The sequence below is a fragment of the Lissotriton helveticus genome, chromosome 1_1 (genome assembly GCF_964261635.1).
Source record: "Lissotriton helveticus chromosome 1_1, aLisHel1.1, whole genome shotgun sequence".
Taxonomy (NCBI): domain Eukaryota; kingdom Metazoa; phylum Chordata; class Amphibia; order Caudata; family Salamandridae; genus Lissotriton; species Lissotriton helveticus.
The window spans coordinates 391,331,520-391,351,144 of NC_136057.1; the positions used below are offsets into that span (position 1 = coordinate 391,331,520).

A 19,625-nucleotide genomic window follows, 5' to 3' on the forward strand; every position below is an offset into this window, starting at 1 on the left:
CAATCCCTCACCCTAAGGGTATCTGAGGGTCTCCACCATAGGGAATCTCTACCTGTGGTGTGTTTTGGCAAAGGAAAAGGCTGGTGCTGAAATGGAGTACTGAAGCGAGGCTCCACTAATTTTGGGCTCAGCTTCCTCCAATCATTTTCTACCATAGAGGCCTTTCTTTCCAAGACTGAGTTGTTTTGGGCTCTCAGGGTCAACCTCTGGCTACCTACAGCTGGAGGTTGGGTCCCTCTGTTTGGCTTACTGGAGGGATAGGTCAGGTTGGGGGCCCTTAGGTCCCAGGTCTGGCTGTGCCCAAGTGTCCATCTGGGGGAGGTCCCTAACTAAATTTAAGGGGGATCCCTCAGGAATTTGTTTTATTTTCACTTGGCTAGGACTGCTAGCTTCAGTGCCCTTAATCTGCTGATTGGGGGATTCTTTTTGACAGGGGGCCCTTTGGGGTCCAACACTGGCCTCCCTGACCTCTACAGCCCTGGGCTGACTGAGGCAGGGTAGAGAGGGGCAGGTTACCTGGTCCAGACTGGGTCCCACCTTGGAAGGGTCCACTGACATCAGGGGCTCTGCCAGGCTAGGCCTGACTACCTCTGGGGCAGTTCCTTCACAAGGGGTCAGATCAGTTCCCTGAGGAGGCTGATCCTTTCCTAGAGTCTGGTGGGAGGGAGATTTCTCTTCCTCCTCAATGCTCTCTGTCTGAGTGGAGTGATCCATAGTTTCAGGCTTCACAACACTATCATCTGTCTGAGTTTGAGCTGTGGCCATCACAACTCTCCCAACCTTTTCAGGAGGGGGCTCAGTTTGGGTGTGGGCTGTGACCATCACAGCCTTTACAACCTGTTCTGGGAAGGAAGTTGTCTGAGATTGGGCTGTGTCTGGCACAGCCCTCCTGGCCTGTTCAGGGAGGACATCTTGGACTGGGGCTGTGGCTATCACTGCCCCACTAACCTTACCATGGAAGCTTACCATTTTAGAATGGGTTTCTTGCTCTACTTCAGCCCAGGCTGAGAGCTCTAAATCATTCCCCAGTAGGCACTCTACAGGCAAGTTTGGTGACACTGCCACTCTCTTGTGGCCAGTGACACCTCCCCAGCTGAGATTGACCACTGCCATGGGATGATCTCTCTGTACTCCATCAATGTTGGTCACCTGGTATGTGGCACCAGGTAAAAGTTGCCTTGAGGGGACTAGACTCTCAGTCACCATAGTGATGCTAGCCCCTGTATCTCTATAGGCCTCAACTTTTATACCATTGATGAGGGGCTCCTGTCTGTACTTGCCCAACGTGTTGGGACAAGTTGTGAAGTTGGCAAACCCCATGCCAGTCTCACAGACAAGAGTATCTAAGTCAGGGGACCTGGTTAGGCCAGAGTCCCCAGGAACTCCCAAAGTAAATGCACCCAAATTCTTGGGGGCACTCCCACCACCTGGGGGATTACTACTAGTAGTAACAGGAGGTTTGGGAATGTTACTTGGGGGTATGTTCTCCTTATTGTTGTTCTTTGGGCAACTGCTGTCAGTTTTCAAATGACCCACCTGTTTACAGGGATAACAATAAGGTTTCTTCTGGTTATTAGAAGGATTCTGGGACCCACCCCCCTCAGAGGATTTTTGGGGCCCTGATGTGGTTTGATCTGGAGATTTATTCCCACCCTTCTCTTGAGGCTTGGTTGATTCCTTTTTCTGGTCACCACCTTGGTTCTTGGGCCTAATCCTGGTTCTGACCCATTTGTCTGCCCTCTTACCCAATTCTTGTGGAGAGGTCAGATCAGAGTCTACCAGGTGCTGGTGTAATAACTGGTTCTGACAATTATTTAAGACTTGCTCTCTCATAATAAGATTATACAATCCTGTGAAGTCAGTAACCTAGCTACCCAGTAGCCAGCCTTCCAAAGCCTTAGTGGCACAATCAACAAAGTCAGACCAGTCCTGAGACTGAGTTTTCTGGGTGTCTCTGAACAGCAACCTGTACTGCTCAGTGGTTAAACCAAACCCATCAACCAGTGCATTTTTCAGGACCTGGTAATTGTTAGCATCCTCAACTCTAGTAGTGAGGAGCTTATCTCTACCTTTGCCATCAAAGGAGAGCCACAGTATAGCTGCCCACTGACTTTGGGGGATGCACTGTACAGTGCAGGCCCTCTCCAAAGCAGCCATCCATTTCTGGATGTCATCCCCTTGTTTAAAGGGGGGCACTATTTTTGTCAGGTGTTTAGTATCTAAACCCTTCTCTTTTTCTCTTGGGAGATTGCTGCCACCAGTGGGAACTGTCCCACTCATCTGCTGCTCTCTAGCAAAGGCAAGCTTCTCTTTGGCCAGGGCAAGTTCTTCCCTTTCAATCCTCAGTTTAGCTTGTCTCGTCCTTGCTTCATGCTCTCTTCTCTGAGGGGAAGTCAATCTCCTTTGTGGAGAGTTCCTTCTCCTCTGAGAAGAGGCATTAGAGTGCAGAGATCCAATGGAGTCCCTAGAAAGAGATCTATCTCTCCTAACTCCAAGGTTAGGCCTCATCAGGGTCAGTACTGGGGGTCCCCCAGATCCTTCCCCAAGTAGGTATAAGTTGGCCCTAGTGAGTCTGCTGACTAACTCAGGACCCTTGTTTGCCTCACCCTCAGAGAGTTCCTCTAGATCCTCCTCCTCAACTGCATTTACAGTGTTGTGGAGGTCTGGATCCCCAGTGGTACCCTCTAAGGCTGGCATATTCCCATCTAGCTGAGAAATCTTTCTCGCATCATATGTCTCTAAGAGACCTATCAGAAAGGGAATGGTGGGGTTAGACCCCTGTTTCAGTTTCCTGGAGGTACACACTTGTCTCATCTCCTGGAAACTGAGAGCTGCATATCTTGACTTGACCTGTGGAGGGTCAAGATCCACAAGGGGAGTCTCAGTAGACTCTCCATGGGTAGACATGCTTTTCTAGTGAGGTGTAAGTGGTGCACTTACCTACACTATATGTTTACCTACTGATCCCTTGCTAGAGTTGTAGTTTAGGGTGTGCTAGGCCCTAGGAGCTACAACAGCTGGTTCAGTAGAACTCAGAGTATTCGAAGCTAAGTTATATGTACCTTAGTACTTATGTGATCTTTCAAATGATATTCTTAGGATATGTGTGGTAAAACAACAGCAAGCTCAAATCCCAACTGCTGCTCACCAATGTGAGAAGTTGGCCTGATATGCAGTGCTCACTATTCTAGTGAACACTATGTATCAGTCCAAACAACCCTTATTGATGATTGGTTGTAAGTCAACCTGATAGACCAGCTATCCTAGTAGCATGGATACGAGCAGTCTAAGGCTAAGACTCTAGAGGGCGTGTTAAGCCAGCTGTTTTACCATCACATTACCCCTTGAACACCAAGTGAAAGGACACCACACAAGTTGTTATGAAAATAAACAGATATTTATTTATAACAAGACTACCCTGAACTCTTTATGAGTCAGGGAGCTAAGCACACAACAAAACTCTTGAGAAAATACTTTAAGTCGCACAATTTACACAAATGCCCTAGGGTCACGAAAAACCATATATTACAAAAGTGGAATGCGAACTACTAGCAGGTAAGTAACTATTCTCATGGACTTTAGAAACGCTAGTCCTACAATGCTAAACACTTGGATTAGTTGCAGGAGGCCTGTGGACGTCGTGTGCAGAGTGGGAACTCTCACGCGTAAGGCGGGAAAAAGTCTATGGAGGCTAGCAGTTGCAAAGTTACTGTTCTCGGGCGAACCCGACTAGGTGGGTCGAAAACAAGAGTGGATCCGAACACTTAGGGTGTTGGACTATGCTGGAGCACCGGAGTACTCAGGTTACCTAGCCCAGGGGCTGCGGCTGCATAGGGTTGAAGTTGCGTCGGAAACCCTTGTTGAAGATCCAGGAGCCTGAAGAAAGAGTTGCTGGCAGGCGGTCAGTGAAGAAAGTGTGGAGTGATCCAAGCCTGGATCAGGGAAGAAGAAACCTGTAAGCAGAGGGGACCAAGTTCTGAATCACTAGCCAGTGATTTGAGTGGGCACCAGGATGGCACCGGACGAAGTCACCTCAGCCAGGTGAGTGGGCGCTGCTGGGCTCTGCAGTCTCTCGGACCAGGAGGCGTTGTCGGCGACCAGGATGGAGGTGCGAGCTGTCCCACGAAGGTTCTTGCTGTCGACGTCGCTGGACCCAGGATTGGGCAACAAGTCTTGGCAAATGCAAGGCCCACGCTGTGGACCTAAAATGGCGTCTTGAGTGGACCAGGAGGGTCCAGGGTGCTCCTCTTTTGGAGGGGAGCAAGGGCTAGTCTGGAGCAACCGGACCAGCAGTGGTTGTCGTTGTGAGGGGGCCACTAGCCAACGGGCAAGCGACCTGGACAACGCGGTTGGCAGCAAAGAGCAGAAGGGCCCCACGCAGATCTCGTGGATGCAGGGGGGCTGAACTTCGGTGCTGGAGCTGCTCAGGGTCGGGGCTTCTCTTACCCCAAAGCACTCAGTCGAGGGTCACTCGGGAGTCATGCTGGACAAGCGTCGTGCAGTTCTGAAGATGGCCGGTCCCTCGAGGTCTCGTCACACCCACGGATCACAGCTGGGCTGATGATGTAGGTTGAGGTCAGAGGTGCCAGGGAAGCCGGTTCTCGTCGTGCTGGAGCAGTCGTGATCCGGAGGAGAGACTGGCAACAAACCGCGATGCTTGATTGGTGCCTGCTGCTGCAGGGTGACTACTCCTTAGTCACAAGGGAGAATCTTGGGAAGAGTCTTGAGTTCCTTTCGTGGAAAGTAGTTTCAGGATTCAAAGATGACCTGATTTGGAAGGGGGCCAGGTCCTACCTTTATCCTGCAAAAAGGGGCTGGCACGCGACTAAGTCCTGCCCTATGGGTGGGACTAGGAGGGGGGTGGTTACACCCCTCTCCTTTGGCGGGCTTTCCCCAGGCCAGGGGCTGGAGTGCCCCTGGAACTGGTTTCAGCCGGCCTATGCACAGTGAGCACCGGGGTGCCACTTGCAGTCACCTTCCTCTAAAGCCCTGCCTACCTAGGATACACAAAATCCTGTCTGGGACGGTGCTGGCACCGCCCCTGGCAGGAAACCCTTTGTCCTTGCCTCCTGGGCTGGGAGGACTCCCAGCAGCAGGAGGGCAGACTTGTGTCTCGGTGGCAGCATCCATTTTGTGGAGCTAAGGCTCTGTCTGACTTTAACCGGGGTTACAGGTTACATACATGTCGTGTCCCTCTAGAAGGGTGGAATGCTAACCCCGTCGCCAGAATTGGCGAGGGGTTAGTATTCCAATTCGTATGACACCTTACTCGACATGTTTTGATAAAGCGATACCAGAGTTGGCATATAACCGCTAGGATTATAATGCATTTAAGAGTATATGGTATGTGATATCATGGAAACGGATAAGGGATGGATCCCGAAAGCCGCAGACAGGCTCAGCTCATGCCAGAGCACTATCTCACACGATTCCAAGCACTCTGCCTTCAGGATTGTCAAGGCCTGCCATAGGAGTGACTGATAGGAGATCTGTGTGTCCATTTTAGGGTTAGATATAGGTATACTATATCTAAAGCAAAGGGTGATTACACCACCTTGCCCCAGCTGTCGTGCAGCCAGTTGTGTCAGATTTGGATGGCCAGCCAGGGGTGGCATAATACATGCTGCAGCCCCTGGTAGGCCCTGGGTACACCTATGCCCTGGGTACCTAAGGTACACTGTACAGGGACTGATAAGGTGACTCAGTATCCAATTAGATATGTACCTAGGGTACATGGAATCCATTTTACAGAGAGCAGTAGGCCTGGGGTCCTGAATAGCAGGGCCCCAGGTCAACTAAGTCAGAAAACCAGCAAAACACCAGGCAAAAAGTTGGGGGCAACCATAGTCGGGGATCTACCTTCCTACACAGGGGACACCAGCCGCCTCACTACGGTGGTCATGCTGGCACCTGTGTCCCTCAGAGCATCCACCTCCTCCCCATTGACCTTCATCCTCTGCTGGTACTTAGCAGAATTCGATGGTAAGGGCGTCACTGGGACCATCTCTCTATCCCCAAGTGAAATCAGGGTCAGGCCTGTCCACTCCACTCCCCTTCCCTATATAGGGGCAGCTCCATCCCAAGCGCTACACTAGCCACCCCGGGACAGCACCAGTATCTTCCAGGAACTCATGTTTTCTCCTCCTTGCTGTACAGTAACATAGGGGTCATCTTTATTAACTTGTTAATGAACCACCTTCTGCCCTTTCTAGACTGCCCTATGGGAGGGTATTTAAAGGTATTATAATCAAATGTTAGTAGTCGTCATTGTAAAAGCTTCTGTCTGTATGCTTATAGCGCATGAATCTTTGCTGTCATATTTTGACCATAAAAACTGTTTCATAAACACAGGCAAGTAATCAAATGCAAATATATATTGTAGTTACTAATGAGAGTTGATGAGTATTTTGTTTTGAGTTATTCATTAGTCAGATATAAATCAGGTATCAGAAATTGATAATGGAAAAATAAAGTTAGTGCAAAAACTCAGCATAATTTGCACACAGTACGTTCCATAAAGAAAAGATTACCTATTCTAATAAATAAGACACAGATGTTGTCAATCAGAACTTATGAAGAGTATCAAAATAAAGCAAGAATGAAAATAGCATAGAGCTACATCAATGATTATTATTAGCAAATTCTCTCATAGAATCCAAAGCCAAACAAATAAGCCTTAGCTAAAGCAGTTTGTCAATACATTAAGCTTGATGATTTCAATAAAAAGTAAAAATGTAACACATAGCCTTCATCTAATCTGTCCTCGTCCTAGCTAAATCTACCTCCCTCTGTTTAGCTTCATCTCAATCTGTTCTGCTCTTTCATCAGAATCTGCCCTCTCCTGCATCTGTTATCTACTCTGCTTCCTTCATTTCTGCATCTAAGTCTTAGTCTGAGAAGTGTGTTTGCACCACTTCTGTTTGTACTCCTTGTGAATGAATTATCCCTTCCTCTCGCCACCGTTGTTTGGCCCTGTAAATTAGGGCATTCATCCTGCCAAGGGCCCTTCCTGTAAGCAGTAGGCACACTCATTTTGGCCTAATCCCCCACTACTTTGCTGTGCTGGATCCAATGAAGGTTGTAAATACCAAATATACACCTATGGTCTCTTAACATGTGTGTATGAGCAAATAGGTAGTGCCTCTCTCAAACCAAACTACTTCAAAGAAAATTAACTGGGGAAGACATCCCTTAAGGATAAGAACCCTCACTCACCCAGAGGTGACATGCTTCATCATATGGGTCCTCCTTACCAGTGTTGAAAACCTAGTCAACACTGGGAGCTACTACTTCGGTGTTTAAGGAAGGAGCTCAGAGATGTTTTGGTAAAGGAAGGATGGTAATCCCATAAGTGAACTGAAGGGTATAGTGAGGTATGCAGCGCTGTGTTGAAGAGTGAAAGGGTGAGATTAAAACTGGCCAAGTAGAATCACTACATCACTTTTATTAATGTGTGCTACCTGTCAGGGTTAAAATGAAACAGCACAGTGGTATGGATATAAAACCACTGTCACTTAGTGGTCGACATGTTTCAGCCTATAGATCTATTCCAAAGTATCAACGGCTTTCTTCAGGACCAGAATATTATGTGCAATTGCTGCTGCAATAAAGTGAAAAAATATAATTGAAAAAACTGCCCTTTCGGGCAGTTTTTACGAATAAGGCGTAATTGCACCAAAATGACACAATATGAAAAACATGCTGAAGCCTTGTCGGTTGACCTTAAAGAAAAGAAATATCCCACACAATTGATTAAGAAATCAAAGAAAAGAGCAGCAAACAATAATAGAGAATCGTTGCTAGAAAGAAGTACAACCAGAGCAAAAACGAGAGATTAACATTTGTGAATACCTTCTCTAGCTTCTCTTATTCTGTGAAGAAGAGTATCAACAAACATTGGGGGTTGTTGAATCTAGCAAATAACACCTTTCCTAAGCCTCTATTTGCTTATAAATGTAGTGCTAACCTTCGAGACAAATTGGTTCATACTCGACCACTTGGTATGAAGAAAACAGAGTCTCAGACCACGTTGTGGAACATGCCTCAAGTAGTTGGTCATTTCCCGTGTGGGACATGTACAGTTTGTCCTCAAACTGAGAAAACTCTGGAAATAGACATAGGCACCTCACGCCCATTTCAAATTGACAAACACACAAATTGTAACAGCGATCGTTTGATCTATTAGATATGGTGTCCGTGTCAACTGCGCTATGTGGGAATGACCACTAGGAAACTTAAGATCCGCATCCAGGAACACATGAGCACAATAAGATGTGGTAAACGGTCAACTAAACTGACCAATCATTTCATTGACAAAGGACATGCTGACACTGACCTACACTGGGTGGTATTGAAAAAACCCTGGATTCCACCACACTTGTCAGACCCCCTCAAATTTTCTTTTTCGCAAAGAACAGTGGGTGTACAAACTTAAAACTGCTGCAATAGGGCTAAATTATGATCTACCCTGGGTTTATCTGTCATTACAGATAGCATATTCTCCTTTGAAATGGCCACAAAAAGTTTCCCACTTACATATAGTCTCACTAATAAAAATACACAGTGCACAAACAATGTTTGGAAATCGGCATTCAGCAAAAATAATTAACATTTGCAGATCACCAAGCAAACACATTTAATTTGTTTTCATCCTATAAAAATATTTTTTTTCTCAACCCAAACTTACAAAAGTGTGTCTTCATAATTAGCGAAGCATATTTGAAATGTTTGAACAGTTCACTTATTAGCTATTTCAGTGCTGTGTTCGAGAAAAGGAATCCTGGCATCTTAGCCTTTCATTTCACATGCTTTGCACAGTGCAGTTGTCACGTAGTTCACTTTGCAAAATCCTTTAACTTCAATCACAGAAAACAAACTGACTTTTGACCTCTGTTTCTGAAAGCTGAGCAAATGTTGCAAGATTAAAATATTTAAAAGCATTGTTATTTCTCATTCAGTTTGCTGAGTAAGCAGAACACCTTTTGTCAGCTTGCTATGGTAATCCCTAAAATAGTTGCTTGATATTGTGAGTGGACTTTTTTTTTAGGCCCAGCTAATGTGGCGCATGTTTTACCCATTTTTGAAAGTTTTCCCATATTGCCTGTCTCGTTTTTTTTCTTTATCTACCTTCTTTTTTTCCCCTAAAAAAAACATTGTTGTAAATACTGTATTTTTGTTTAAATCTAAGGAGCTGTCCAGCAGCCCTCTCAAATTTTTATTCTCCTTTGTATATTTTTTATACCAAAAAAATCTTTTCCAAAGATTCACCCCAAATATCACCTACATCCTCCAATTTGGGGTGGGGAGTGGAGTGGAGTGGAAATATGGACTTCCAAAACAGCAATAACAAAGAGAAATGCATTTCCGTATTTCACTCTTTGCCCCCTAAAATTGGAGACTCTCAATAAATGAGAACTAATAATCTCAATCTCCAAAATGACAATTGTCTCTTAAATCAATTGCGCAAGCATGCATTTAGAACAACCTCACCGAGTGAATGTGTGGGCGTCCGTCTCTCCGCACTTTGGACAAATGTGTCAGTCTGCAATCAACCCGGTTCTGGACCTCTGCTGGGGAAATCCTGTTGCTGAGGGATGCTGGTTTGAAACGTCACATGGCAGCTGTGAGAAACTGATCTCTTGTTTATTGGGGCCCCGCAATCTTTCAGTCTCAGATTGTTCTCCTCAGCCACAGACTGTTGGATGTCCCACGTAGAGGTCCCGGTGGAGTCGCCATTTGAGAGAACTACATTTTTATGTTTTTAGTAACAAATTAAAGTGCGAGGAGTTGGAGGCAGACTTTTTAAGCCATTTATTGCTTTGATCAACGCGCTGAGGGATATTGCTGCCTTAGCCTTGTGGGAGTGCTGTGCTGTTTGTCTTGCCCTCTGTCTCCAGCCCACTTCTCGCGGCCCCTGCTCCGCGGGCGCCGCTCGAGAGAGAAGACATCGCCGCTAAGAGACTCACCCCGGACCCCTGCGGGACTGCGAGGACCGCGAGGACCAGCGGGCAGTGCGTGGCTCAATCTGCCGCAGCTGGTCCTCTTCCCGCCCCTACCTCCTAATCCTATTTCATTGCCCAAAGCCTCACGCGCGCGGGCAAGCCGGACTAAGCCCGGGCCCTCTTAGGCCGGAGGAGGCAGGGCTGGGCCCCCTCCCTTTGATGTGCTAACCACGGCGAGGATTGATTGACTGTTAGAACGCGTACTTGTGTTCAGTAACTAGATCCATTTATGCCTTTTCATGGTATATTCGAACTATTTGAGTATTGTGTAATTTGTGTTTACTGCTTGGTCTGTAATTGTATTATAGCCTAAGTGTGTTTTGGCTAGATATCTACAGTATTAACCTGGCATAATGACCTCAGCTGCCACCATAGTATCATCTTTAGTAGGTGGAGGAGAAAAACAGGGGACATTAGACAATTATTTTATCAGGGCTGCTATAGGAACTGATAGGGACATTGCACTCGCTGAACGACGGGCCGAGAGACGTCGCTCTGTTGAGCTAATTAAGAATAAACGTTCATCTCTGGGCCCGCTACAGCTAGCCTTGTCTCCGCTTCCCAGTGTGTATTGTGAAAGCGAGGGTCACGATATATCGCATGGAGATAGCATTCCATTACTCCTACAAGATATAACCCCTCCTCCCGATCTAAATAATGACTTGCTCATAAACCTCTCTGTCTCTTCAGGAAATATGACACGAGAGGCAGAAGTTCTGGTAGATATACCGTCACCCTTGGTAGAAACTGTTAAAAAATTTAATAAACCCTCAAAAAACCCACGACCACAAGGTCCTCCCCCGAAAAGAAGAAGAAAGGGGGGTAGTAGGTCACAGATAAATAAGATCAGTCTCATTGATTCTGCCAAATCTAAGAGTTCCTCATCTAATGCACCAACACTTTCCGCACCAGCTATTGAATCACCCTTCTCATTACTAGATCCATCAGGTATTGCTTTAATGGGAAGCATTGAAAAACTAGTTAGATCTCTCACATTGCCTAGTAGAGAGACTACAAAAAATAGCCCAACAGCTGGGGAACTTAGAACAGACAATCGATGAAATCAAAGAAGGAATTAAGGGAGTTCCAGTGCCCCCACCAGTGTCCACAATTACCGTACCAACCCCAAAGGTTATTGATCAAATGGTGGTTAAAACTACAAACCAAATTAACGCAAAAACCCCAAAATCAATACCCTCCAAAACGTCCCGACCAAAGGTGAAAAACAGTGATAAAGTGGCTCAGGTGGGTGGAAAACTTAATCCTCTTGGAAAATCTTGAAAAAACTACCGACCATGAAGGTTATGTGAGGCCATCCCTTTCTAAGAGGCATAATGTAGAACTGCCTCCGGAAGCAGCTCCACTTGTGGTGGTCCTCACTGGAGTCCCGGTTTTGGAGGATGGTAAAGATGGTAAAAATGAAAACCAAAACCAGTTAAAAAATAAAGTTATATTTTGGCTCAGGAAGAATCGACCACTTCCTCTTAATGTGAATGGTGAAATTCTATACGTCAGGCGCCTTCCCTGGCTAGGTCCTAGCACAAAGAATATTACGGGGGACATTACTAGAATACATTTTAGAGATACAAGGGCAGTCAGATATATCTTAGATTGGTTTCCTCCCAATGGCAGTAATGCAATCACAGCCCGTGATTTGACTTACTTTTATCCTAGAAATCTGATAACCCCTGCTATTAATCCCAGGCCGCCAGTCCATCATCAGGATGATTACATTAGACCCTTATTCCAAAGTGAGGTCGATTGATTTAGGCCTCAATCTAATCATCGAGATGATCGCCTCAGACCTTTATTTCATCACCAGGATGCTTGTTTGTTTTAGGTCCTCAGGAATGGATGATATAGAATGACTACCAATCACCTCAACTCCTTTGGATAATTTTAATTTACGTCCCCCAGTCAAGTTGACCGTACCCCCAAATGTTTCCTTAACTAAGGGCTTTTATGCCAGCTTTTTTCCCTCCAGCGATCTTCAAAACAAGACCCTGGATAATAGTAGATTAACAGAAGGGACTTGGAACCTACCACAAGATCCCTTTCCGTTGTCTCAAGGTCAAACTGCGGAAACTCAAATCTTTTCTAAACAACCGTATCCTCCTCCCAGGGTACTATCATCTAGTAGTTTGACCCTCTCTATCATATTCTGGAACATAGCAGGCTTGCGTCCTAAAGTCGACCAACCTAACTGGCTAGAAATAATTAGAAATCATAATCTAGTATGCTGCCAGGAAACATGGTCTGTAACCGCTATCCATCTTCAGGGGTACAGATTGTATCACTCAAGTGCATGTCCTTCCCTTTCTGGTTGACCTAAGGGAGGATTATCAATATATGCATCTAATACCCTTTCATTTTTAAGAAAATTGTAGAAATATCAACTGAAGAGAATTATCAGATACTTAAACTCTCAGTGAATCAAGGGCATACATATTTTCTGGTACATTTCTATAACAATCTGTCACCACCTGATTTTGTGAAAGTTCTAATTAGGATAACCTCTGTTTTAGATGAGCACCGGAATAGATGTTCCTCTTTGCCTTTTAAATTGATCTGGGGTGGCGACTTTAATATTACTTTATGTAAAGAATATAATAATTCAAACTGTGGTATTGTAGATGAGGGTGGGAGTCTAACACATTTCGCACACTCCAGTGCTGGTAACATTCTAAATGAAAAGTTCTTTACCCTAGGACTGGGCTATGCGAATGAATTAGTTGAACCCCCAATTGACTTCTCCCCCACCTTTCATGGTAGGGGCTGTAACCGCATAATTGATTTCATCTTGATCTCCAATCATATGAAGGACGAGCTGCTTACATTTTTAACTGGAGATGATATTAGTAGTGATCATTTCCCTAACAGTGTTACCATCTCAGCGAAATTCGCACATAATACAACTGGGAATCCTGGATTATTAAACCAAAAGGCCATAAGCATAGATAAAACCAATGGATATTCGGTTAAATGGTCCAAAATAGATCCGGATGCTATCACAACTAAGGTCATTACCAGAGCCCTTCCTATGCTAGAAACGTGCCTTAACTTGCATTCCTCTGCAGACAAGATTTTGACTAGTTTTATTAACATAAATAAGGTAATTAGCAAGGAGTTGCATCGTAAACAAAAGCAGATTTTCTCGCATGATAAAGGATGGTTTAATACTGAATGCCGTAAAGGCCCTTTCGACCCTAAAAACAGCCTTACGTAAACCCGAGAGGGATCAACTTGAAATTAGGAAGCTGAGAAAGCTTTATAATTTGGCTAAAAAAGAATGTAGGCAAGAAAGGAAAAAGATCTGTGGGTGAAGCTTCATGAGAGCTGTAATAGAAAGGATAGTTTAATGTTTTGGAAAGTGGTAAATTCACCTTTCCTGAAAGATGTGAACTCTGGCCCCAGTATTGAGGTAGCAATCTCATCAGAGGGATGGGTTTCTCACTTTTCAAAAATATTTTCAGCTGAAGGTGTTAACCCTAATGAAAGCGGGGAGGGAGCTATTACATCCCCATCACCTTATCCTATTGAACTATCTTTTAGTCACGACTAAGTAATCCATGCCCTGTCATCCTCTAAGTCTGGCAAAGCCCCTGGGCCGGACGGCGTACCCCTGGATATTTACTCCCATACTCAGGAGCTCTGGTCGCCAGTATTGACCAGAGTAATTGAAGCAGCTCTAAAAGGGGGTCTTGTAAAATCTTGGTCAACCTCTACTCTTTTGCCCATTTTCAAGAGGGGTGATCGTAACAACCCCGCATGCTACAGGCCCATTTCCCTCCTGGATTCTCTAGGCAAAGTCTCAGCAGATAAGAATTGAGTATCAGTGGAAATACCTTCTAATTCTGTGGTTTATCAGCTACATGTCATAAACGGATAAATAAATTAAGGGGCAAGGTTCATCTTCCAGCGTGTACCAAAAAGAGTTGCATAAGGCTGTATTTAAGTTGAATGAACGACATTTGTTGTCTATTATATGAAATGAATGCGCTTTTAGTTCACTCTATAATCCATGTCCTAAAACCAATATTTTACAAAACAGATGCCAAAATGTTAAGCTAAGCAAACACAATTCTTCTGTGGCAGGGAGATGCATCTAGCCTTGGACCTCTTCATTTCAATTGGTAGACTAGGGCAGCTGATGAAGCAGTGTGCATTGCACTGTGCAGAGGACAGGACTGTATGCATCTGTCGGATACTGCTGCTTGATCATTGCTGGACTCTGGCGTCCCACCAAGGGCTGCCCTATGGCCCACACCTTCAACACCACCTCAGTCCCAGCCTCTGTCGCAGCTGCTGGTAGCATGACCAATTCCTGCCTGATTGAAACTGCAGTCTATCCTGACTACCAGGACAGAGACTTGATGATGCTGTGCATGAAACCAAATCAGGTAAAGCTGAGATAGTGTTGAGTGTTAATAAGAACACTCGGGCAGTTATTACTTAATGTAGTGACCTTAATAAACACGAGTTTTTCTTGATTACAGTATTCTGGCTTAAGGCCTGCATTTGTGGTGTTCTCACATCTTTGGCTTTAAATCTTTATTTCATTTTCCATCACATTTGCTAGCAAGCCACATGAGTTTAATTCTTCAATTATCCTAAATACAAATGTTACATTTCTCTATTGATGGAAGCAATTCGCCAGTGCGACAAACCTGCAGACATAAACCCACAATGAAAACCGCCCTAAAGCACTTATTTCTGGGTATAGTAGTACTTGTTGAACAGACCAGTGCAAGCTGTGCCCAAAGTCCTTCGTTGCTACGTTACAAGGGTTTAGTATAATATTGTGGAAAGAATAATTTCATTGAAAAAACATGCAAACAAAAAACTGATGTGGCTGGGTTTAGTGTACAGTATGGGTAGCAGAACAGATGCAAAGAGGAATACAGCAGGTCGAGAAGTTAGTGGGTTAACAAGCACACAGCTATACTTGAATAGGAGATTGTGAGATGTAATGTGGGTGTTAGGCAAAAGGGGTTTTCTAATGTATTTATTTTTAATGGTAATATGGTAAAACAGAACACAGACACATCACATTGCCTTTTGCATTTTTATTTAGTATGCATGGTGGCAGAGTTTAATTTGGTTTCCTAAGAAATGTACAACTGTCCCATAGTTCTCTCGTACAGCAACTACTATGCATGTTGAATTTGTCTTGGTTGGTTGTAAGCTCTACTCCGTTAACTCAATGTTTTTTTTCTAGCATACAAAAGCCACTAATGACGATGCTCCAACCTCTTACATGTGTTTTTTTTCTCTTGTTTACCCTCAGGTGTCTCCACAGTTTGATCATACAGTCGACTTGCATTTCCCGGGGCGTCGACGGAGGCATGTTACAAACAGCACTTTAGATGCGCCGGGCCGAACACGGAAAACTAATCAGACTTTGCTGAATGCAAGTAAAGCATGTCGAAAGCAGAGTGTCTGCAAGTTTCCCCCGTTAGACTTTAAGGACATTTCAGGTATTCCATCCGACCCGACGGACTCTCTTTTAGATCTGAGGCCTTTAAGGCACAACAGGGAACTTGAAACGTGTAATGCCGCTCGCGGGAATGACTCTTCACTTGTCACAAAAACAAGGCAAAGAAATCATCTGGTACAAGCCGCTCCCCTTCCATCGCTTCTTGAAATCGACAATGATAACGGCTTTTCTGCGGATACGCTCAGCCCACCGGAAGTTGATACACCAGAACCTACTCCCGTGCTGAGACGTAGTAGCGTACAGATACGCAGGGTGTTGCTCCCACCAAAGTACACCCCCGAGGGAGGAAGCCCGACAGAACGTTCAAGAAGAGCGATGGCGCTGCGTTGTGAGACTGATTTGGACAGTTCCTGTGGAACTCCGGAAGGGCTAACGTCACTTCCCGTGCTGGTTCAGGACACTCCAGAGCACGAGTACGGCTTGAGGATAACCTGGAGGAGGCGCCGTGAGCTCATGAAGTACTTAAAAGAGAGAGGAAAACTCAAGAGCAGTGAAATACTGGTGAAAAGAGGGCCGTTGACAAGTCTGCCTTCAAATTAACTGCTGTGTCTGAGACTAAAAAACAATCTGCAGGCATCTTTTATAATGTTCTTAAAACACAATGAATTTTCTCTTCAGAATGAATAAAGGCATAATGAATTTTGTTTGCAAAATATAATATTGCCAGGGTTAGGGCTTGTTAACTGTGTTTTGTTAGCAGACGGAACACTTTTGGTATGCTTTATCAAGTGATTTGGGTCTACTGTTATTCTGAAAGGCGGTGTTTGATCTCAGACGTACATTTTTACTGACTGGCATATATCCGAGACAGGCTTGGCCGTATTGCTGGTCATTTCGGTGCAGAATGCTCCACTTACTGATTTGTTTGCCATAGGTAAGTAACCTGCATGTGTGTCGGTGACAGCAGATTGAGCATTACAAGGTTAGCTCCTTGAGGGGGAAAATGGAGCCGCAGCCGCTATTGGGGAAGGAGATTGCAACAGCTTTCTGGCTTCTTCTGGTTGCCATCACAGTCCCCGTTAGGAGCAGGGCTGGTGCTGAGAGCGAAAACACATCTGGAAAACATCTTGAAGGAATATGTTGGGAGACTGCAGTGTTGACTGACAAAACACAGGCAGCTTTTAAACAGAAACCTCTATGCTGGCAAGAATCGGGCATTTTTTTTTAAAAGTATCTATTTATTTTTCTAGGAATATATGTTTTCAAAATGTACGTGGTTGTTTAAAAGTGATTTATTTCAGTTTTACTCAAAATGACCACCCTTTAATGAACTGGAACTTGGTTGCTGCTTAAGCCAGAAACTGGGCGGTTGTCTGTTTTGAAAGGATTCTTGAGTGTTTCTTGTTCTAAGTTGTTTACATAACTCTTGTGCATGTCACTGACTCGTACAAGGACTCCTTTTTTTGTTTAGTTTTTTAACAATATTCACTTACATGCACATCCATGTAACGGGGAAAAATAGAAGGGAGACCTTACATTTCCTTTTAAGGTCTTTCGTACCAGGCGATGCAATCTATGGTGTTTTACATCTTTCTAGAACACCACACTCCTTTTTAGGTTTTGCCTGGCGAAAGCTGCGCTCTGCGCAGCTTTTTCGCGCAGGCGAAAACCTAATGAGAACTGTAGTGTGGGTTTGGGTCGGCCCTCGTCATTTATTGGCTGGCTCCATAAATGGAATGGAGCATAGCCATTGGACGAGGGGCCTGTCCGTCAATGCCGGACCAGATTCGGGGGCGTTCCCGAGATTCTTTGGCTTTTGCCGACATCACGCGACGTCAGCCGAAAGCCGGGAACGCCCCCGAATCTGGTCCGGCATTGCCGGCACTTCTGCGTCTCTCCACCCCCCTTTCCCGCCCCCTCCCGCTTGTTTCCTGATGCTGGCCTCGCAATGGCGCTGCGTCTCTCCTCCCCCTTTCCCGCCCCCTCCCGCTTGTTTCCTGATGCCCGCCTTTCTGCTCCGGCCGTCGTGTGCACAGCCGTTTTGCCCGTGAAAATCACCGCCGCAGCCCCGGGGCCGCGGAGAAGCCGAGGGAACAACCGAATTAAACTATTTAGCTATGGTTTCCTGAAATTTGGTTGCAGGTAAATTTCAGTGTTCTCTTAAATTGTACTGTCTCATTGCTGGCTTGTTATAAGGTTTTCAACTTGGACATGGGAGAGAACCTGCTTTATTTGATGCTGTGGATTAAATCTGCAGTACGTAGAAATTGGTTGCCTTGGACGCTGGGTTGTATTTAATCTCTTTGATGCAGTTGGTCGCGGGTGGCTCTATTAAAGTTTGTAGCTAGAGTTCAGTATATCTTTATGAAGTGGTTTGCTTGTGCCTCCGTGTGCCCCTGTTGCCCGCTTGTGCTGTGTGGGTGTGTGTGGAGGGCTCTGTGTGGCTGTGTGTGTAGGAAGCTTTGTGTGGCTGTGTGTGTGGGGGGCTTTGTGTGGCTGTGTGTGGGGCTCTGTGTGTGTGTGTGGGGGGGCTCTGTGTGTGTTTGTGTGTGTCATTTGCGAGAGATAAAGCTAGTGGCATTGTAAATGACAATGCCATTTATTTATGTTAAAAAAAACATAAATAAAAATAATGTCAAGAGCAATGCCAATAGCTCTAACTTTAACAAAGGCAAAACCATTGCATTGTAAATGCTTGTTAGGTTTTGCTGGCAATGCGTACGAAGTACGCATGCGCTAGCAAAATCCTTATGTTTCTCTGTTTGGGTCGGGTATCCCGCCCCCTCCTCGCCCCCTCCTCCCATTGGCTAGCTCCATAAATGGAGGCTAGCCATTGGGAGCCGGATCTGTCCGTCAAAGGTCGGACCAGATTCGGGGGCGTTCCTCTGTTTGGGTCGGGTATCCCGCCCCCTCCTCGCCCCCTCCTCCCATTGGCTAGCTCCATAAATGGAGGCTAGCCGGATCTGTCCGTCAAAGGTCGGACCAGATTCGGGGGCGTTCCCGACATTTTTTCCCTCTCCGCCTCTGCGATGTCGTCATCGCGGCGGTGGGCGGAGTTTCGTTTTTTTTTTTTTTTGTTTGTTTTTCCCATTACGCAGCCGACCGCCGCTGGAGGAAGTCGAGGTGAGTGCTGCCGTTCCCTCCCCCCTCCCCGTGTGTCCGTTCCGCCCCCCCCCTCCCTGTGTGTCCGTTCCGCCCCCCCCCCCTCCCCGTGTGTCCGTCCTGCCCCCCCCCTCCCCGTGTGTCCGTTCCGCCCCCCCTCCCCGTGTGTCCGTTCCGCCCCCCCCTCCCCGGTAGTCGATGTGGCCGTAATAGTTGGCTCTAGGCTGTATGCATACCTGGCATGGTGACCGGCTTTCTGGGGAGAGAATGATGTGCTTTTGTTATCCTCCCAGTCAGCATAATGGCAGCTGGCACTGTTGGGTTTTGTGTTCCCTGCTGGATTCTAATCTGTAAAGTTATGGGCTGCGTAGCCTTTATTGACCGGTCGAGATGGGAGGTGCTAGCTGTGTCGCTGGTGTCTGTGATTTTCTTGTTCTGTTTGTGCAGAGTGCACTGCTGTGTGCCATTTTTTACATGGTATACAATGTGCTGACTAAGTTTAAATGCGCACACACACTGTTTGTGCTTCATCATAGATGATAAACTCTTGTGAGACCCCACATTGAAGGGCACGCCCAGAAAGATTTCCTTCGCTCTAAGGGGATCAAACTCCTCACACCCCCTTTGTAGAAAAGTAAAATGGACGTGTGTCTCTCTTCTATACAGCGAGGTAGGCTCATCTCTATTGCGAATGGAAGGAATGAGACAACTATGTCCGAGGGGGTCTCATCTGCAGGAGTTGTTTGTTGATGCATAGACCCGTACCCCGACTACTGAGAGCAGTAGAGGGACTCAACTTTGTAGGATATATAATATTAGGTTATTATCTATAATCCGCATGAAAACCTTGTGCGTCAGAATGATGGAAATTATTATTGCAATATACCAGTAGCCGTAATATAAACAAAGATAAACATTAGACAAAGCCAGGGCACTTTATACTGCACATACCTGTTTTTTGTAATAATTGGTCTAAACTCGACCTAACTCCTTTTTTCACATTTTTTCCTCAGCACCCTGTTGAGGGTGCTGAGGGGGCCGATCTCGGAACACAGGGCCACACAGAGTGAAATAAGCGGCTGACC

General features: G+C 45.7%; 1 protein-coding gene across 2 annotated transcripts in view; it reads left to right on the forward strand.

Annotated features, from left to right (window-relative positions):
• Positions 1–16,151, forward strand: part of RHNO1 (RAD9-HUS1-RAD1 interacting nuclear orphan 1) — a 45,689-nt gene extending 29,538 nt beyond the window's left edge. For both annotated transcript variants that reach the window (XM_078673737.1, XM_078673738.1), the window contains one exon: positions 15,289–16,151. In XM_078673737.1, coding sequence (XP_078529863.1) covers positions 15,289–16,038 — 750 coding nt within the window. In that variant the 3' untranslated portion in view covers positions 16,039–16,151. The remainder of the gene's footprint in view (positions 1–15,288) is intronic.
• Positions 16,152–19,625: the final 3,474 nt, after the last annotated feature.